This window comes from Micromys minutus (assembly GCF_963924665.1).
Source record: "Micromys minutus genome assembly, chromosome: X".
Classification (NCBI taxonomy): Eukaryota; Metazoa; Chordata; class Mammalia; order Rodentia; family Muridae; genus Micromys; species Micromys minutus.
Window position 1 is genome coordinate 127960105 of NC_137970.1, and position 23044 is coordinate 127983148.

Consider the following 23044-nt stretch of genomic DNA (forward strand, 5'->3'; position numbering starts at 1 on the left):
CTGAAAAAAAAGTACTGACAAAAATGTATTGTATAATTTTACGCAAAAAAATGCTTGAAATCTGTACATTTATCTTTGTTTTGTAAAATAAAGATGTTAAAAAAAAGAGAGAGAACTGTAGTCCTACTCCAGGGAAGAGAATGAATATATGTGAAAAAACATTCTCTTATTATTAAAAACTGATATAAAATATAGCTTTTTTGCTACAGAGGTTGAGGAGCTGCTCTATAAAATTGTCTCTAGATAGTGAACTTCAATATATAATAGTATAGTCGTACAGCATACTATTCACTCTGTTTAATCTGTGTTTTTTCAAAAATACCACCAGATTTCTCTTAATTACCACAGACTACATATCTGGAAATATTGTTATTAACCAGTCACACAAATGAATACAAATATAAATATCCTAAATATTAGTGAATAAAATCAGGCAGTATTTTAAAAATACATCATGATTTAAGAAGAGTTTAGCCTAATAATATAAAGAAATATGTTTTAACATGAACAATTTTACTGAAAAAATTGTGTTGACAGGCTAATAGCTGACACTTTTAACCTATTATATAGGTTAACACTATTTGATTCTCTCAATGAATATCAGAAAGACAACTGAATACTTCAACATATATTCCTCCTCCAAATACTCAGTAGAGGAGAAATATGGTAAAATTTATATAGCATTAGTTAATCCCAACCTGGGGTTTCTACCCTCCCTTTCACCATTTAGCTCACAGATAAAAACACCACACTCAGCCTTTATATTTACAATAAACCTTAAACAGCATAATAGCTTGGCAGATACTTAGAATATACTTTCCTATTGATAACCTTGATTTATTACTTACTATATTTCATCTGAACTGCTTTAACTCCAACTGGCCAGCCCCTAGGGCCATGTTCTCTTGATTCCTCACCAATGGCAACTTCTCCTTCCTCTTTTCCTGCACTTTCTTCTTACTCCTTGTTCTCTCCTGATACAAAGCCCAGGAATCTTAAACTGCACCTATGTCACTTCTGCCCAGTTACTGGCTGTTGGTATCTTTATTTACCAATCAGAAATAACTGGGGGCAGGGTCATACTTGCAGAATTCAGGTCATAGGAGCCTGTACTTAGCATTACAATACATATTAAGACCAGACCTCAACAATTATCATATTAAATTTTAGTCAGTATAAACAAGGGAAAAAAATGAAAGGAAAATATTAGAAAAAGAAAACATTTATGGTTTATAATTTCTGCCTAAAAAGTAGTAGAAACCCATTTAAAATTAGTTGAATAAGAGTGTTTAATAAGGATTTTGTTATAAGCTATAAATATAAAGAAATTTACAGATTTCCTACATGATAAAAATGATCAGTTAGAACAATTGGAGCCAGTATAATGGCACAGCCTATATAGAAGTAGATAAAAAATTCTTGCAATAAGCAGAAAATGGCTAAACATGAGAAAACAAAAAGTTACTAATGGGCACAAAGTATTAACATGACATATTATGTAAAATTTGTAAAGATTAGTATGCCTACCATGGATCATTGTTCTTGAGTGAAATTAGTTTCAATCAAAATGCATCTCTAACTCAGGGAAAAGCTGACACATTTATGCTCAACTATAAAATCCTGTATGAAAGTAGCAAAGAGAAATGTGAGGAGATAAAATGTAATTTAAAAAATCTGATTAAATTAACCAAACTAAAAGAATGTAATGTTAGTCTAGGAGCAGAAATATAGATCAATGGCTATACATGAAGGAATCTGAAATCTATTATAAAGATACAGATGTTTTCTAGGTTTTAGACAGAGGAGTCCTGTCTGTACCTAACGTTATTACTACAAAATATCAAGATAACATATAGTGTAATAAAACTTAACATAAATTACAAAAATCAAAGGGAGTGGATGCCTAGAGAGGTAGCTCACTGTTAAGATCACTTGCTTTCAGAGGACTGGAGTTCAGTTCCCCTAACTCAGATTCGCAACAGCATACAGCTCTGCTACAGGGGATCCAATACCCTCTCTTGGCTTCCATGGACACTAGCCCAAACGTACATAAATATAAGTACATTGTATTTAAGTGTGCATGCACACAAATTTAAAAAAAAACAAAAATCTTTACAAAATCTTTAACATTAAAAGATAGAAACATTATTAAATGGAAAGTAATTCTTCCTCCCAGCATGTTTTCTAGGTATTTGGTTTATCAATTCTGAGGGGAAAGTTGTTTTCAGTTTCTTACAGATAATAGATATTAGTGCTAAATATTAGAGACTTCTGTATTACAAACACAGGAATTTAGAAAAAAATCAGGATTCTTTTGCAAGATATGAAGAGCACAGAAGAAATTTCCATGAATTACTGGTCTAACTGATGAATGAGAAAAAGCTCAGCACTCTTTATTAGTTATGACTACTCTTAACTCCAAGAATAGAAAGTCAGTAAGCAAAGATATACACATTTAAAAATATTGTTGTGAAGCAGAAGAATTTCCATGAGGTTGAGGTCAGCCTGTATCAAATAGTGAGTTTCAGAGCAGCTTGGGCTACAGAGAGAGACCCTTTGTCATCCATCTATCACAAAAAAACTAAAATGTTGATATATTATTAACTTCTCCCATCTGCAAAGAGTTAAAAATTATAGTAAGGCCACCTGGAACAGAGGAGATCCGGGGACACAGGCCCAGGGCAGAGAGACTTGGGTTCTGCCCAGAAATCCCTTGCTCATGGACTAAACGCACTGGCCCACAGTAAGGCACAGGCCCTTGTCAGTGGGAACCAGGGTCTGCCTGAGAAAGACAGTGCTTGAAGTTCAACTCTACAGGCCCTCATACACCTGGACCAGAGGGGAGCCTGGCACATAGGCCCAGGGAGAGCACACAAGGAGTTCTCAGAGAGAAGAAATTACTGTGCTATCTGGAAAAGGTTCATTTTGGCCTAGAGAAAGAGCCAGGTCCCTGCCAGTAGTAATAAGGACCTGTAGGCAGAGGGCTGACATCCCAGAACAGCCTCACAAGAGCTCCCACACCTGAGCCCACAAAGACGGAGCTGAGTCACGACACTAGAACGCACTGCTTGCACACTAAAAGCCAAATACTCAGGAGCAATTTTCTTCCTGAGCCCACAGGCCCTCAGATCCACAGGAGAGACAGGGGCCAGTCACTGACAACAGGATCACCTATAATCACAGATAACAAGATGGCAAGAGGAAAACAATAGAACTTAAGCAATGGAAACCAAGACAACCTAGCAACATCAGAAAACAGCTCTCCCACCATAGCAAGCAGTGGATTGCCAAACACTCCAGAAAAAGAAGACTCAGACTTGAAATCATACCTCAAGATGATGACGGAGATCTTCAAGAAGCACAAGAATAACTCCCTTAAACAAGCACAGGAGGACACACATAAACAAATAGAAGCTTTTAAAGAGGAAACACTAACAGACTACAAGAGATGGAAGAGAGAATCTCAGGGGCCGAAGACAACATAGAAAACATAGACAAATCAGTCAGAGAAGATGAAAAATCAAAAAAATCCTAACCCAAAATGTATAGGAGATCCAGGACACAATGAGAAGACCAAACCTGAGAATAATAGGAATAGAAGAGGGCGAAGAATATCAACTAAGAGGCACAGTAAATATCTTCAACAAAATCTTAGAACAAAACTTCCCTACCCTCAAGAATGAGATGACCATGAGCACAAAAGAAGTCTACAGAACTCCAAACAGGTTGGACCAGAAAAGAAACTCTTCCCAACACATAATAATTAAAAAAAACAAAAAACAAAAAAAAAAAAAAAACAAAAAAACAAAACAAAACAAAAAAAAGTGTTCAAAACAAAGAAAGAATCCTAAAAGCAGTAAGGGAAAAAGGACTTGTAACATATAAAGGCAGACTGATCAGAATTATACCCAACTATTCAACAGAGACTATGAAAGCTAGAAGATCCTGGACAGACATCATTCGGACCCTGAGAGAACATAAGTGTCATCCCAAGCTGCTATACCCAGCAAAACTCTCAATCACCATAGATGGAGAGACCAAGATATTCCAGGACAAAACTAAATTTACACAATATCTGAACACAAATCCAGCCCTACAAAGAATAATTGATGGAAAACCCAATACAAGGAAGGAAACTACATCCTAGAATAAGCAAGAAAATAACTAAGTAAGAAAACCAAAAGAAGAAAAACACACAGACATAATTCTACCTCTAAAAGCAAAAATAGCAGGAAACAGCAATCACTATTCCTTAATATCTGTTAACATAAATGGATTCAATTCCCCAATAAAGAGACATAGACTATCAGACTGAATACATAACCAAAATCCAGCATTTTGCTGCATACAGGAAACTCATCTCAGAGACAAAGACAGAAACTATCTCAGAGTAAAAGGCTGGGAAAAAAACTTCCAAGAAAACAGCCCCAAGAAGCAAGCTGGAGTGGCTATTCCAATATCGAATAAAGTAACTTTCCAACCAAAAGTTATCAAAAAAGGTAAGGAAGGACACTTTTTACTCATTACAGGGGAAATCTGTCAGGAGGAACTCTCAATCCTTAACATATATGCTCCAAATACAAAAGCACCCATATTCATAAAAGAAACCCTACTAAAGCTCAAAAAATACATTTCACCCCACACAATAATAGTGGGAGACTTTAATGCCCCACTCTCACCAATGGAGAGATCATGGAAACAGAAACTGAACAAGGACACTAAAACTAGCAGACACTATGAACCAACTGGAATTAATAGATATCTACAGAACATATCATCCTAAAGTAAAAGAATACACGTTCATCTTAGCACCCCATGGCACTTTTCAAAAATTGACCACATATTTGGACACAGAACAAGCCTCAATCGATATAAGAAGATTGAAATACTCCCATGCATCCTCTCAGATCACCATGGTCTAAGGCTGGTCTTTAACAACAACAAAGAACAAAAAGCCCACATACACATGGAACCTAAACAACTCTCTGTTAAACAATAGCAGAGTCAAAGAAGAAATAAAGAAAGAAATTAAAGATTTTCTAGAATTCAATGAAAACGAAAACAGAACATTCCCAAACCTATGGGATGCAATGAAAGCAGTACTGAGAGGAAAACTCATAGCTCTGAGTGCTTCCAAAAAGAAACTGGAGAGAGCAACTTGACAGCACACCTAAAATCTCTAGAACAAAAGGAAGCAGATACACCCAAGAGGAGTAGACTGCAAGAAATAATCAAACTCAGAGCAGAAATGTACCAAAAAGAAACAAAAAGAACCATTCAAAGAATCACCAAAACCAAGAACTGGTTCTTTGAGAAAATTAACAAGATTGATAAATCCTTAGCCAGACTAACTAGAGGGCAAAGAGAGATTATCCAAATTAACAAAATCAGAAATGAAAGTGGAGAAATAACAACTGAAACTGGGGAAATTCAAGAAATCATCAGATCCTACTACAAAAGCCTGTACTCAACAAAACTGGAAAATCTGGAGGAAATTGATGAATTTCTAGACAGATAGAAGATACCAAAGTTAAACCAGGACCAGATACATGATCTAAACAATCCCATAACACCTAAAGAAATAGAAGCACTCATTAAAAGCCTCCCAACCAAAAAAGCCCAGGAGCAAATGGGTTCAGTGCAGAATTCTATCAGACATTTATTGATGACCTAATACTAATACTCTCCAAACTATTCCACAAAATAGAGTCAGATGAAACACTACAAAACTAATTCTTCGAAGCCACAAAGACCCTCATTCCTAAACCACACAAAGACCCTACAAGGACAAAGAACTTCAGACCAATCTCACTTATGAACATTGGTGCAAAAATGCTCAATAAAATTCTTGAAAACTGAATCCAAGAACACATCAAAATGATCATTCACCATGACCAAGTAGGCTTCATCCCTGGGATGCAGGCATGGTTTAATATAAGGAAATCCATCAATGTAATCCACCATATAAACTAACTCAAAGAAAAAAAAAACCATATGGTCATCTCACTAGATGCTGAGAAAGCATTTGACAAAATTCAACACCCCTTCATGTTAAAAGTCCTGGTAAGAATAGGAATCCAAGGTCCATACCTAAACATAATAAAAGCAATATACAGCAAATCAACAGCCAACATCAAAGTTAACGGAGAGAAACTTGAAGCAATCCCACTAAAATCGGGGACTCGACAAGGCTGCTCACTGTCCCCCTACCTATTCAACATATTACTGGAAGTCCTGGCCGGAGCAATTAGACAGCAAAAGGAAATCAAAGGGATACAAATTGAAAAGGAAGAAGTAAAAACATCACTCTTTGCAGATGACATGATAATGTACTTGAGTGACCCCACAAATTCCACCAGAGAACTCCTACAGCTGATAAACAAGTTCAGCAAAGTGGCTGGATATAAAATTAACTCAAACAAATCAGTAGCCTTCCTATACTCAAAGGACAAACATGTGGAGAAAGAAATTAGGGAAAAGATACACTTCACAATAGTCACAAAAACTATGAAATACCTTGGTGTGACTCTCACTAAGCAAGTGAAGGACCTATATGACAAGAACTTCAAACCTCTAAAGAAGGAAATCGAGGAAGACCTCAGAAAATGGAAAGATCTCCCATGTTCATGGATTGGAAGGGTCAACAATTAGGTGGCAATATTAGTTATTTAAAATCATTATGTCTACTCTATACACACCAAGAAAACTGACTATTTCTATGTTACATTTTGTTTTACATGTTGTTTTTGCTTATGGTAACTAGTAAAATCTCAATGCATACTATCAAACCTTTACAAAATCAAGTACTGATAATATATTCACATATTTTTATGCCAAAAATTATAGTAATACTGAATATAGTCATTACTATACATTGTTCATGAATTTTCAGTAATACATTTCTAGAGAATAATTTAATGACATAACAATTTATATAAGCATGATATTTGATTTATAAATTTAATTTTTAAGGTTTTCACTTTACATAATTAAACAACTTAATTATTCATATATCAAATGAGACTTTATGAAGTAAAGTATCACATGTTTATATTGTGAAATGTTATTGTACTAGTTAAGAGACTTTCAAGTATGAAAGGGGAAGAAAGGCATGAATCAAAATGAGATTATTATCTAATGTCTCATAGCATCTTAATACAGGTAAGCTCCAGTGTAGGGAAATCTATGATTCAATTATGTTGTCAAGGATCCAGTTTTCTTGAGTTTCTGCTCTGCCATATTTTAACGAACTCTTTTAATTATATTCAATAAATATGTGCATGCATTGATTGACTGTAGTTATTCCGTAATTATAAAAGACATAGTATCTGTCCTCATGTATTTACAGAAAATATACTGTATAAAAAACTAACAGAACAGTGTGTTACATGATGCCATTTGTATAGGAGATTCATTTATGTGCATAGATAATTCCTATCATCTTATGACTATTATGACTAAGTTCTTTTTAAAATATGGATTGTCTCATCTCATCCTTAAAACAACTTTATGAGTTAAATATATGTGTGAAATATATGTGTGAAATCGGTCTCAGTGTTTCTTAGTTGCACTTAATTTCTGGGAGATTCAGAATTTGAACTTATATTTATCTTGGAAGAAAAGATTTAAAAAATCTCTAATGGAATAAATAAAAACACTTTAACATCTTCTTTAGGAATTAATAATTAAATGCAGTTGACTATAAGAGCCAAGAAAAGGAAGGAGAGAAACAAAGACCTATATTGATAAATTAATAGTGGGCCGTGGTTGATTGCCTAAAGTTGTAATATAAGTTTAAAACAGGCCTTATAGGAAACAGTGACAAGCAGATCTTGTAAACAGAATTCCAGAGGCTATAGAACAGAATTATGTGCGTGTTTTCTGGAAGGGTTAAGGTCATTTGTGAAGAAGGTTTTATTATTGTTTTTATAGGCATCTCGGCCAGACAGATCAGATGATGGAGAACCTTGTAGTTGTGTCAAGTAAGATTTATTTAAATTTTGTTCAAATGTAATAAGGAATCATGGGTAAATTGCAATTTGGATGAAGAATGACTTGATTTGTTGTATGATAACTCTACACATTTTGGGAATGAGAATTAGGGAGAAGGGTAAGATAATTGAAGTAGTTCAGGTGAGAGCCAATAATGGCTTGGAGAATGGTGATAGCAATGAAGATAGAGGAAAATGGTTCTGAGTTCGAGGAATTTATGTCTATGTGATCTTAAGCAAATTAACTACATTGATTTGATGCTTAAAAGATAGCCTGAATTACTTTGCAAAGCAGAGAGTAATTGAAATCATAGGACTGGATTGGATTGTCTGGTAAGGAGAGATTTTGAAGCGTAATGGAACAGTATTGTCTTTCCACACAACTTCTGGAGAAGCTTAGTGTATGCAGAAGCCCTTCTACCAACAAATCATAGTACAATTTATTTCATTATTTACCCAAACCCACTGCTGCATTATGACATTACCACCTATTCATTTTCTGTGAAACATATCTCCAGGATTTCCATGATCTCTTTCTATGTCAGTGTTTCTCAACCTTCCAAATGCCCTTACCTTTTAATACAGTTCCTCATGTTGTGGTGACACCCAATCATCAAATTATTTTCATTGCTACTTCATAACTGAAATTTTAGTATTGTTATGAACTGCAATATAAATATATGATATGTAGGCTATCTGATATGCAACCCCTGTGAATAGTTCGACCCCCAATTGGGTTTTGATCTACAGGTTGAGAACTACTAGTGTAGTTTTTGCTTTTGTTTTTTTTCCTTTTAAGCATCTCAGAATCTTTGTTGTTGCTCAGGCAAGGTTAAAGAGCAGGACTTTGGGCTATCTATCTGCAGTGATGTTTGGAGGAATGTGTTCCCTAGTATCTGTTAGCTATTCAACGATTTTGGAAGCTTCTGGCCCTATAACTAGATGGATGTGAAAAGCAATCCATATAGCTATCTCAGAAAAGAATTACAAGCAAGGGTAGAGCGTGCACAAAAGCTCCAAGGTGGGAAAACTCTTGGCATGTTTGAAGAACAAAAAAGGAAGAGCTGGAGAAATGGCTTAGCAATTAAGAGAACATACTGCTCTTGTAGAAGACCTGAGTTTACTCCCCATATCTTGTGGATCTTAACTGCCTGTAACTGCAGGTAAGTGATCTGTAGACTTTTGGCTTCTGAGGAACAGAACACATACACGCATGTAGACTCACATTTAAAAATAAAAAAATTAAAATAAAGAAGAAAACTGAGATGGACAAGAAGTTAGCTGTAAGAAAACAGGTTGCAGAGGTGATGGGATGGAATTCATTTTTAAGGATTCTTCTGCAGACTGTTGGAAGTACTTTGTGTTTTAAGGCTGAACAAAATTGATAAGCATGGCAAAATTATGAGTAGGTGACTGTTTTTAATTCATGTTTTTTCAGACTCCCTTGGGTGGTGTGGATAATAAACTGTGGTAGGGAAGGGGTAGCAAGAATGATTGTAGGGAGACCAGTTTTATCACAATAACACAGGTGATAAATGACAGTAGACAACAGCAGTGGTAAACACATTAAACTTGTCACTCTAATGGATGATCAAATTGAAATGACAGGTAAACAGTTGGTTGTGAAAGTCTGGAGTCCATGGGTAATAGATGTGCTCAACATATCAGTCCAGGGCTTACTGGCTCACAGATAATTCTTTAAACCACAGAATGTCTGAAGTTACCAAGGGAATTAATATAAATGAAGAAACGATGGCTAAGCCTAGAGAAAATTTAAAAGTGTGGAAAACCATGAAATGCTGCTTCATAGTTAATTTTTCTTTCTTCTTTTCTTGCCCCCCCCTTAATTTATTTAAGACTGCAAAAGTGATAAAGCAGTATTGAGATTAGTCTGGGCATGCCTAGATTCAGAATTTCACATATAATTCTTTCAGGTGTGCACTATCCACCTTGAAAAATGTACTAAATGACTGCATTCCAGTCTGATTCCCATGCATTCCATGTTTCTCACTTGATAGTAGGCCACAGTCAGATTTCCTTCAACAGAAGAATGGATACAGAAATGTGGTACATTTACACAATGGAGTACTACTCAGCTATTAGAAACAATGACTTTACAAAATTACTAGGCAAATGGATGGAACTAGAAGAATATCATCCTGAGTGGGGTAACCCAGTCACAAAAGAACACACATAGCATTCACTCACTGATAAGTGGATATTAGCCCAAAAGCTCAGAATACCCAAGATACAATTCACATGAAGCTCAAGAAGATGGAAAAGCAAAGTGTGAATGCTTTAGTCCTCCTTAGAAAGGGGAAGAAAATACTCACAGGAGGAAATATGTAGGCAAAGTGTGGAGCAGAAACTGAAGGAATCCATCCCATATACAGTCACCAAACCTAGACAATATTGTGGATGCCAAGAAGTGCATGCTGACAGGAGCCTGATATAGCTGTCTCCTGAGAGGCTCTGCCAGAGTCTGACAAATAGAGAGGCAGATGCTCCCAGCCAACCCATTGTACTGAGAATGGGGTCTCCAATGAAGGAGTTAGACAAAGGACTGAAGGAGCTGAAGTGGGTTGCAACCCCATAGGAAGAACAACAATATCGACCAACCAAAACCCCCAGAGCTCTCAGGCTCTAAACCACCATCCAAAGAATACATATGGAGAGACTCATGGCTCCAACTGCACATGTAGCAGAGGATGGCCTTGTTGGGCATCAGTGGCAGGAGAGGCCCTTGGTCCTGCCAAGGCTCAATGCCCCAGTGTACGGAAATGTCAGGGCTGGAAAGTGGGAGTGGAGCACCCTCACAGAAGCAGGGGAAGGGAGGATGGGATAGGGGGGTTGTGGAGGGGACACTGGGAAAGGGGATAATATTTGAAATGTAAATAAAAATATCCAAAAAAGAAAAAAAGAAACAAAACAACCAGCCAACAAAACAACACACCCAAGGCAATTTAGCTTGGGAAAGATTTTCCAGTGAAGACAATAGTTATAATTAACTACTTGTCTGGTGACAGAATCACAACCCTTGATTAAAAGTTACAATGCTGAAGTTTTAGACTTCACAGAATCAACTTTCTACATAGTAGTTTGGGCTGAAAATGAAGTAGTGCAATTTCTGTTATTTTCAACATTAAAATCATATACCTTTAAGAAATAGTGTCCTCTTTTTGGCTTTCAGATACTTTTGACCATGTTTGTGCAAAGTATGCCATATCCTATTGGTATATACTACAGTATGGGATTAATATCTTACTGGTATCCTTGTTTGCAAAAATGAAGGGACACATTCTAGAAATAGCTACAACACACATGTGGAATCTCTCAGTCACATGATCAACCATTTTACTAAATACAAGCATATTTTCATTCACATACAGCTAAATAAAGAATTTTTCACATTTCATTACAGTTTACAACAAAGTGAGGCAAAGAATACAGTACATTTTTTTCTGGAATATAAGACAATCTAATCCAACATGCAGTTGTGATCGTTGTTACAGTTAATCTTTTCTTTACCTATGTAGTAAAATAGCTTCTAAAGCTTTATCCTTAGTATTTTATGAACACCTGATTTTTCACACTTATTTTCTAGAACCCACTTATTGCAGTGACAACAGCACTGAATTCTACTAAAATGTTTTTTTGAGATTTTTCTAGAATTTATGGAAGCAGTCAAGTTCAGCCACCTCTGCTGCATCTATGCTGGGTACTTTGAAACCTACTTTAAAAAGCCAGGAATGGCAAGGTATATAATATATTTTAGTCGAGAAGACTGTAGACATGTTTTATTTCTACCCTGCTCCATGTGAGTAAACAAGAATCTAATCAACTCTAATTTATCCAACTTGGTTTTTGGAACAATCTACATATGAGTATCATTGTTGAAATTTTGTGTTAACTCACAAAAAAGTTGTGTTTGCCTTCTATAACCAAGAAGCTGGCAATTTAAAATGTGGGAAATGATTACAGAATGATCATTTACCTGCAGTTGATGTGAACAGGTCCAAAATGACTTGCTTATACAAGTTGGAGCAAAGGTGGCAGAACAATCTTTCATAGTTTTTATTATTTGGTTTATTTTAGCTGAAACAAATTCCCAGATTTTCTGATTCACACATATTCATACTAAACTTGAACAGGATTATTGCAAAAACAATTTGGCATTCTTTCTACCACAATGTATATGAGAAACTTGACTTTAATCAGAATAGTTTTCTTACTGTGAAAAGTATGGCTTTTGCCTAGCTGAACTGGCTACAATCCAAAAAGAAATTTAAAGCATAACTTCTTTTTTAAAAGATAATGAAATTTTAATGTCAGCCATTCTAATTTGCTGATGTGGTTAGCTGTCTGTTCACCTGAGAATTAAGAGCTGACTCTCTCGGGTAGACAGGAGCCCAATGTAAATATGTAGCAGACAGGTAGCCAAGATTATTGTGAGAGGAGTACTTTATCCCTATCTCACTCCCCACTGTTGTATTTGGTTCCTTTCAATAAAATATTCATAGTGTTTGTGAGAAAAATATTTATAACCCACACAGTTTTAATGTGTTTTCAGTTGTGCAGTTACTTCCTTATTTAATGCCCTCTTGTCAATAATACCTGAGTGGGCTTTACCTTTGTTTCATTCCTAGATTGCTGCAAGATTATAGCTGAGCTGTAAAACAATAAGGAAAACACATTCTATCAGGTAGAGAACATTTATTTATAGTCACAAGTCTCCAAAGGTTAATAAATTAATTACTTATTCATGTGAATAATGATCCAGTGGAAAAAAGCTAAGAATTAGGTAGGCTTGGTTCTTGCTTTCTTATTCTGTAAAATGGGGTAAAAATTCTCACAGTCATATTATGGTGATCAAATAAGTGAAATAAATTAATATGCAGGTTTTTAAGGGTTCCAGGAACTATGTGTTGAGTAAATACTCATCAAAGAACCAATGACCAAGGGCTTGACTTGGCTTGTTTGTTTGTTTTTGTTTTTCTAGACAATCTCTGTGTTGTCACTGCCAGGTATCTGAAGAAGCAAGCAGCATGCTTACTTCCAGATTATGGTTCCCTGATGCCTTTAAAGTCCAGGTATGGTTAGAAGGGAAATAATGTGTCCTTTGAATTACAATGTTTCCTTTTTCTCTTTACATGATCATTTTACATGGAAGAATTTCTTTCACATAGTTGACAACTTTACCATGAGAGTATACAACTTCTCAAATGTGATAACAATAATATATGAGCGACTACTCTTTTTATATTTATAGCAGTTTTACTAGAATGCTAGACCTTGAAAGGGCCTTACCAAATAGCTGATTCATATGGGCCTTTCATTTTACAGTTGAACTGTTAGAAGTGGCTTGGTGTGTTTGTACAAAACCAAACACACATCTGGCATGGTATTATCATTGAATAAGTTGATACCATACTCTTTTTTTTCAGTTATCTTAATTATCCCAATTTGATATTTGATTTTCTTCTATGTTTCTTTATGGTCACCATGTCTAAAAAGTTGTAATACCAAGGAACTATTTACCTGTCTCTAGGTGTTTTCCTGGAACCTAACTTTCAAATACCCAGACCCTTAATATGGGTTCACAAAGGGCACACAGAGCAGCCACTGCTGATCTCACAAAACAATGTCTGGTCCAGCCCATGTCATCAATTTAGACCCTCAGTCAAAGCACCCAGGTTCCCTATCTACCCACACATGAGCCTGTCAGAGATCCAGGCCTATGAAGAAGGCTCATGTATTATTCAAGGTTGAGTTCTCTTCAGTTAGATAAGGATTCTATTTATTTTGATAACTTTTAAGTCCAAGTGGGAGAGTATGTTTTGAAAATGGAAGGGTTAACTAGCACAAACATCTCCTCTCTGATTTGATAACCTCTTCTGAAGAATGAACAACATTTGGTACAAATCCACTCTTCACCCCTTCCCAACCCTCCTGGATTGTAATCTCCCCCCTTTTAACCAGCTCATATATGTCTCTTGTCAGGTCTGTGAAGGCTTTCTCCACATTAATGGCATCTCGGGCTGACGTCTCAATGTACTTCATGCCGTATGCAGCAGCCAGTTTTTCTGCCTCGTGGCGAGTCACTTGCCTCTGTGTATCCAGGTCACACTTGTGACCCACCAGAACAAATACAATTTGGTAGGGCTGAACGTGTACTTTGGTCTCTTCTAACCACTCATGGACATTCTGGAAGGACCTGCGGTTGGTAATGTCAAATAAGAGAAGACCACCTACTGAATTCCTGTAGTAGGCGCGAGTGATGGATCTAAAACACAAGAAAGAAGTAAAGAATAAAGTTCGTGCCCAAACTCCTTTACTCCAATGTACTCAGTGTTTTCTAGTGTTCCTGATTACTGACAGTCCTTTAGTAAATATAAATGCAATTCTATAGCAATAATGGCAAGTTTTCAATTGGGTAAAATGTTAAGAATACTCATTAACTTTCAGGTGTTTTCCCTTGAATTTATTATAATCAATAGGAATTATAATTGATGACCCCTGAAAAATATCTTGTAAAATATGCCATTTTTATATTTGCCATTAATCTGTTGTTTGTTTGTTCCCATAATTGCTATTTTTTTTCTAGCAGGGGTTACCAATCACTTCTGTGAATAAAAAGACAATCTTGTTTTGTATTTCCTAAGTCATGTAAGAATGGGAAAATGGGGATGGTAAAATGTTTTGAGGCAGGGCTAGAGAAATGGTTCAGTAGTTAAGAGCACTATTTGGTCTCCCAGAAGACCTGAATTTGATTTCTAGCACCCGCATGGAAGCTCACAACTATCTTTAATTCCAGCTTCTGAGGATCTGACATCCTCTCCTGGCCTCCATAGTCACCAGGCACTTATGTGGTTCATAAAAGGCAAAACTCCATATACATAAAATAAAACAATATATTTAAAATATTCTGGAGAAAAGTCCTATCAGCTTTATTCAGTGACAAAATTAAATGAGGCTGACCAAGGAGGCATTAGCTGGGAGAATCTGCCAAAATAGTGTTTATTGTACTTCTCAAACAAAAGAAAAATCACATATTTAAGTTTCTTGAGTTGAGAATTATAAATATATATTATGGTATTTTGCTTAAGAACGTAGGAGCTCATGAGAGGATATAGGACAATTCAAAATCTATTCCTAGGATTTCTGTCTTCTCGAGAAGGCATGATAAATAATGAAGAGCTCTATAGCTGAAAATGTATGGAAAAATGGCCCAGTGTTAATGTGGGGGAAATGTCTAGGGAATTATAGCCCAAGATAGTGGATGGTATAGGTAGTCCATAAATATATATTAAGTTCAGGTCTCTAGAACCAGATAGATTAGCCCTGGGGGATGGATGTTCCTAATTTATTTATGTTTGAAGATTCTTGGAGAATTATAATTATATTAGAAAATGTTCCAATTTGTGAAAATGTTGGTTTGAGAAATCAATGAGCAATGTATCAAAGCTCTAGAATATATTTACGTATTAGTGGTTTATACTTAGCACAGAAGGTATCAAAGTATTTTAATCATAGTATAAAGCTACATAGAACCTACCCTAAATTTAACAAAAAGCTTAACATAAAAAGATACATGACAAACTGGGGAAATAGCTCACAACATACATTACATAAAAGGGTTAATGTTCTTTTTATTAGAGAGAAGTCCAGGCTGGTCTTCAACTATTCATCATCCTCTTGCCTCGGCCTTCAGAAGGCTGGAATTATAGGGGTATGCCACCATTATTGGTGTTGGGGTAATCTGTAAAGTAGTCCTACAAATCAATACTATACAATACACAACCAGTAGTAAATATGAACAAGCTGTTCATGCAGAGATCCCAGCATATATATATATATATATATATATATATATATATGACCTTTCTTTATTAATGAAAAACTTGTTTAAAGTATTTGCCAAAGCTTTGTACAAGTGGGAAATTAGAGGCAATTTAAGTTTGTAATTATTTATTATCCATACTCATTTTCAGTTACCTAACTAGTATCTTCTGTGTTCAACTAATGTTCAGTGGAGAATGAGTCAGTGTTCATAAATATAGGGTATTGGGTCCTTTTGCTCTGGTTCCTCATGTACTACCTTACTTTAGGTCAAACTGCTCTCTACAAAGTTTTTTATTATATTTTTTTCTGTCACTTATCTTTTTATTTATGCTGTTTCCCATTCTTGGCATTTCCTGTCTTTACTTGGGCTTCATGTTCTCCAGTTAAACTTCTCTCCTCTGTATTCATACATAAAATTACAAATACGTACTACAAAGGAAGAGCAAAGGATTGTGAAAAAAAAAACATGCTGATTATGTGCCCAGTGTTACAGTAGGGAGTGGCATATAAATACAAACAACAAAATGCTCTTTTTGTGTGTTGCCTCTGTATCTGTTTCTTCTAACCATGCTAGTACCGAAGTTCCAAGAAGTCAGGGGTTCTGTCTATTTACTTTACATGGCATTCTCTTATGTGAGTAACCTCACACTAGTTCTTCAGAAACAATTCCACTCTGGGAACTGGATGTATGATAGTTACAAGAGAGAATCAATTAATCAGTCTCCATTTCTTTTATATTAGGACATATTCATTCTCTCTGTGTCTCTGTCTCTCTCTTTTCTTCCCCCAAATATAAACAGATATATAGAAAGAAGTCAATATACATCTACCTACTATACCTACTTATAGTTTTTAGTTATGTTAAAATGACTTGGATTTTTAAAAAATTATGAATCATGGGGTCTGATTCGATGAATTATATAGTGATCAATTTCAAGTTATTTATTAGCTACCATAAAGCAGATTGATGGAGTTGTGGTTCAAATAATGTGGTAATGAATGGCCTTCCCCTGCCTGGGGGGGTTTTTTCCCTGCACTGAAATCAAAGATAGCTCAAAGTGAGCTTGAGAAGCCCCAGACAGACCCTTGCTTGTAACCTTAGCAGCATCTCAGAAAGAACCAGGTTAAGTCCTCTTTTCCCAGGGGCGGAATAAGCCCCAAAGACCCTCCCACTGCTCGCGCGGGCCCGTGGTGCACTCCCACCTGAACCTCTCTTGACCAGCTGTATCCCAGATCTGGAGCTTGATGCGTTTTCCTGGCTCGATCTCCACCAAGCGGGAGAAAAAATCTACCCCCACGGTGGGATCTGAAACCTGAGCAAAGCGGCCCTCGGTGAAGCGGCGGATCAGGCAGGACTTGCCCACCGTGGAATCGCCGATGACAATGAGCCGGAACTGGTACAGCCAGATGGCCTCCATGGCCGTGGCAGGGCAGGACTCTTCAGCCCGGGCCTGGGGAGGCGGAAGGGGGCGCCCCACCAAGGCCTTAGCGCAGATCAACCCGTTTCTAGATTGGCCGGGAGCGCATCACTGGCCTGGTAGCCTGAAGCAAGGTAGGCCCAGGCGCTGGGGGAGCGAAGGGATGGATGCTGCGCTTGCAAAGGTGATGAAATGGCAGCAGCATCAGCACCACGCACTCTGACTCATCACTGAAAACCGAGTTACTGTAATTCTCTGCATAGACGCGGCACTAGTTTTACCACACTGTCTGTTAGAGGAGCGCACACGAAAACGGATAGGAGAATAATGTCTTCCGTTTTTAATTATACCAACCACTTGCCTCTTAATCTAAAAATTTCTCTGCCGTTGCAACTGCAAGCACAATTCGTTTATATTAAATCTAGAAAAATACAAAAAAGTAAACAAAAGTCTGCAATTGAATAGTTGTTTACGGGTTTCCATGGTCAAACATGCAAATATTATTCAGGCATACGCATGTGGATTCATTGCTATTTTTTTAAATACAAAATTAACTTTTAATCCTATACTTTTGTGCAAATAACCAAGTATATATGTCTCTCCATTTCCAACGCATTAAAAAAAAAAACATTCATACTGTTTTCCCTAATAGCTGTCCTAATTTATTTGTAACCTGTGGTGTGCAAGGATTCCCTTTTCTCTACATACACACAGGCACTTGTTATCTTTAGTCTTGTTCCCCACCCCTAATTAGAAGAGTACAAACTTAGTCTCCCCATTACCACAAATTATGCAGTTAGGTTTCCCAGCAGTTGGAGAAATCGCAGGGAATCAGCACATTCTGAGTGCAATGTATAATAAGCCTTGCTATAGGTAATCCACCTTCATGATCATGATATTTCTTGTACCAGGTAAGTATCACTTTTGTCTTTTTGATAATTGTCCTTCATATCCTGGTGAGATAATATTATATTGTGATTTGCACTTTATGATTAGTAATATTGAATATTTTTTCATATTATTTTCATGATCATCATATTCTGAGAAACATGTTTAGATTTAATGCTTATTTTTAACTTAGTATTTTTATTTAAATTTTTGGAATTCTTCCTGTATTTTAAATATCAATTATTTTTCTTATGTATACATTACAAATATCTTTTCCTATTCTGTAGGTTGTCTGGACTCTATTGAATGTTTTCTTTCTCATGAAACTTGTTTTTAATTTTACATAACTGGTTCGTCTTCTTTTAAATGTTTCCTGTTTTTGGAGGCTTTAACAAAAAACAATGTTCATTGCAGTGATCTGAAGTATTTTCTTCAAGGAGATTAATAATTTCAGGTACTTCATGTCAATATTTAATATATTTTGAGTTGATCCTTATAACGTATGAGAAACTGGGGACTCACTTGATTTTTGTGTATTGCAATATCTAATATTCTACCACTATTTATTGAAACAAATGTTTTTCTCACTGTTTGTCCTTATCATCTTTGTCAAAATAATTTGGCCACAGATGTATGGGTTTATTTCTCAATTCTCTCTTATTATGTTGCTCTTTGTGTTTATATTTATGATAATACTATGGTGTTTTGATTATTACAACTTTTCAAAGTCAGGTAATTTTAACCTTCTTGCTTTGTTCCTTTTGCAAAAAGTTGATTATCCTATTCTTTTTGTGGTTCCATATAAAATTTGAATTAAAAAAAATTGTGAAAATTTTTTTTATTTTTTTCTCATACATTAATCCTGGTCACAGTTTCTCCTTCCTCGACTCTTCTCAGCCTGTTCCCCTCCATTTCTCTTAAATACAAAAACAAAAACAAAAAACAGAAGGCCTCTCAGAGATATCAATTTAACATGGGCTAAGACATTGCAAAAAGATTAGGCACAAGCCCTTGTATCGAGTGTGGATGAGGCAACCCAGTAAGTAAGAAGGGTTTCAAACTCAGGCAAAAGAGTCAGAGATACCACTAAATCCACTGTTGAGAGTCCCACGAGAAGACCAACCTACACAACCAAACCCAGCTCAGACCTATGCAGGGTTCCTGATTGTTGTTTTAGTTTCTGTTAACCCCTATGAGCCCTGCTTTGTTAGTTCTGTGAGCTGTATTCAGGTGACCTGGACTCCTCTGGCCCCTACGATCCTTTCTCCCCCTATTTTGGGCTCCACCTAATGTTTTGCTGTGGGTCTCTGCATCTATTCCTATCAGATATTGGATGGAGCTTCTCTGCTGATGATTATACTAGGCTCCGGTCTATCATTAGGAATCATTTCATTGACTTTTTTCTTTTGCAAATCATGTTTGGTTCTATCCTGGGTCTTTAGGCTGTCCAACCTCTGGTTCTTGGCCATCCAGGCAGTACCAGGCATGAACTTCCTCTGGAGGCATGGACCTCAGGTGGAACAGTCATTGGTTGGCCACTTCCACAAGTTCTGGATCACCATTAACTCTAGCACATCTTCCAGGCAGAACAGATTATAGGTTGGTTTTGTGGCTGGGTTGGTGGTCCAGTCCCACAGCTAGGAGTCCTGCTTAGTTATATAAGATGGCCATTTCAGGCTCTATATCCCTCTTTACTAGGAGTCTTAGCTAGGATCACTTGCACATATTTCAGGGAGTTTTCACTGTACTGGGTTTCTACATTGCCCCCCAAATGCTCTCCAGTTCCAGTCACCTCTCCCACTGCTCTCTCCCTCTGTCCCTGTACCCCACCTGATCCCTCCTGTTCCATTCTCCACCCTTCTCCAGTTAGCCTGCAAAACCTATTCTTTCTTCCCCTTCCCACGTGCTCCCCTCCAACCCGAGCCCTTCTCTTTACCTAAGCTCTCTGTGTATGTGGATTATAGCATCCTTTACCTAACAGCTAATGCCCATTTCTAAGTGAATACATACCATGTATGCTTTTTCTGGGTCTTGGTTACCTCACTCAGAATATTTTCTAGTTCCATTTATTTGCCTGCAAATTTCACGGACTTTGTTTTTATAGCTGAATAGCATAAATTCCATTGTGTAAATGAACCACATTTTCTTTATCTACTCTTCAGTTGAGGAACATCTAGATTGTTTCCAGTTTCTGGCTATTATCAATAAAGCTGCTATTAACATAGTTGAGCAAGTGGTCTTGTGGTATGGTAGAGCATCCTTTGGGTATATGCTTAGGGGTGGTATAGCTGTGTCTTGAGGTAGATTGATTCCCCATTTTCTGAGAAACTGCCAATATGATTTCAAGAGTGGTTGTACAAGTTTTCACTCCTACCAGCAATGAAGGAGTGTTCACCTTGCTCCACATCCTTGCCAGCATCTGCTATCGCTTGCGATTTTTGTTTTTCTTGGATATTCTATTTACATTTCAAATGCTATCCCCTTTTCCTCCACTGCTATCCCCCTCCCCATCCACTTGCCTCCCTGAATGTTCTCCTTCTCCCAACCATCCTCCTCCCCCATTGCCTTGGCATTCCCCTACACTGAGAAAATGTGCCTTTACTGGACCAAAACCCTCTCCTCCCATTGATGCCAGACAATGCTATTCTCTGCTACATATGCAACTGGAGACACGAGTCTCTCTCATTGGTTGATGTTTTAGTCCCTGGGAGCTGTGGAGGGTTTAGTTGGTTGATAATGCTGTTGCAAACCCTTTCAGCTCCTTCAGGCTTTTCTCTAGTTCCTTCATTGGGGTTCCCATGTTCATTCTGATGGTTAGCTGCAAGCATCCTCATCTGTATCTGTATGGCTCTGGCAGAGCCTCTGGGGAGGCATCCATATCAAGTTCCTGCCAGTAAGCACTTCTTGACTTTAGCCATTCTGAGAGGTGTAAGGTGGAATCTCAGGGTTGTTTTGATTTGCATTTTCCTGCTGGCTAAGGATGTTGAATATTTCTTTAAGTGATTCTTAGCCATTTGATAATTGTCTGTTGAGAATTCTTTTTAAATCTACACTCCATTAAACCTTTTAGGTAGAGTGATAGATATGGATATACTTGCATTCTTCTACATCCAGTTAGACCAGCATCATTTGTTGAAGATATCTTCTTTTTTTCAGTTGTCATACAAGTTTTTCACTTGCTTGGCTATATATAGTTACTCCAGGATATTTTATATTATTTGTGGCTATTGTGAAGGGTGTTGTTTCTTTTCTTTCTCAGCCCATTTACCATTTGTATATAGGAAGACAACTGATTTTTGTGAATTAATCGTTTTTTTTTTTAAATAGATACTCTGTATTTACATTTGAGATGTTATCCCTTTTCCCTGCCCCCTCCCATTCCTACTCCCCCTCCATTTGCCTTAACAAAGGTGCACTCCCTCCTAATCACCCTCTCCACCCCATTGCTTTGGCATTGGCATTCCCCTACATTGGGAAAACATACCTTCCCTGGACCAAAAGCCTCTTCTCACATTGATGCCAGATACTGGTATCTTCAGCTATATATGCAACTGGATTGATAGGTCTCTCAAAGTGCACACAAAGGTTGGTGTTTTAGTCCATGGAGTTTTGGAGGGTTTGGTTAGTTGATAATGTTGTTCTTCTCATGAAGTTGCAACCCCTTTCAGCTCCTTAGGTCCTTTCTTTAGTACCCTCCTTGGGGTCCCTGAGTTCAGTCCAATAGTTAGCTGCAAGCATGCTCAACTGTATCTATATGACTCTAACATAGTCCCTGAGGAGACATCTCTATCTGGTTCCTGTGAGTAAGTACTTCTTGGGATCAGCTATAGTGCTTGGATTTGGTGGCTACCTATGTGGTAGATACCCAGGTGAGGTGGCTTCTGAGTGATCTTCAATCCCTCTTTCACCTTGCATTTCCTCCTGTGAACCAACCGGGACACAGTGGAAGTTCCATCTCCTTTTCAGGCATACCCCTCTTTGGCACCTTGTCCTCTTGAAAGTGTGTGTATATTCTTGCTATCTTAGAGATCAAATTTCCAAGTGTGACTTGTGGTTCTGAGGCCCTAAGCCTCTGTACCTCTCTCCTGATTTTCTCTGCCTCCTGCTTTCTTCTCCCATTCCCAGGGGTTGGGGAGCAGTGCATGCGCACTGGTCAAGACTGTCTTGGTGGTTAACTTTGTAATGTGACTGTGACCATGCAGCTTTATGTTGTGTGTAATCTGTGTTGTACCTTTAACGGCAGTCAGAAAAGGATTTATGGTCAGATACAAACACTAGAAATCTGCTTTTCAAGAATCCGTGACAAAATATGGCCCCCTATTTGAAGAACAGAATTAGATAAGTTCTTTTAATTAAAGTCAATTTTAATACCCGTGAGATCAAGTGGCAAAAGGCATGTGATAGTCATGCTAAGTTGATTCTATTTTGTATAAATTTAGACGTTGGTGCTGATTTTTATGTATTTGGTTGCAAATGATGAGACATTTTTACCCTCTTCTTGGTCATTTGAGTTTTTCCAAGTATTGACCAGCACCTTCTTTTATTTCTACAGTGATTTCTTATGGTTGGTAACCCAGAGTGTCAGTTACAGTTATGTTTACAATATTGTAATTCATCTCACTCTTTAATCAGCATCAGAAGGAATTTGAAGTAACAACTGTCAGCTAGAAGCTGTGTCTTTGTGACCTTCCTGGTTAGGGGCAGGAGACAAGAAGGATGAGATGATAGTACCAGTAAGTGCACTCATGTTTGGTTCAGTGACACCATCAGTGTTCTTTTGTGACTGGGTTACTCCACTCAGGATAATGGTCTATATTTCCATCCATTTGCATACGAATTTCATGAAGTCATTGTTTCTAATAGCTGAGTGAATTAACCTTGTATCTTGCCACTTCATTAAAGGTG

At 37.1% G+C, this 23044-nt stretch overlaps 1 protein-coding gene across 1 annotated transcript; it reads right to left on the bottom strand.

The window, feature by feature from the left end:
• Nucleotides 1-13847: 13847 nt before the first annotated feature.
• RAB39B (RAB39B, member RAS oncogene family) lies at nucleotides 13848-17251 on the bottom strand (the record flags this gene model as incomplete). Its single annotated transcript, XM_080909785.1, has 2 exons — nucleotides 13848-14274; nucleotides 17037-17251. 2 exons carry the CDS (start codon nucleotides 17249-17251, stop codon nucleotides 13848-13850), a joined length of 642 nt encoding a protein of 213 aa, XP_080765911.1.
• Between the last annotated feature and the right edge of the window lie 5793 nt (nucleotides 17252-23044).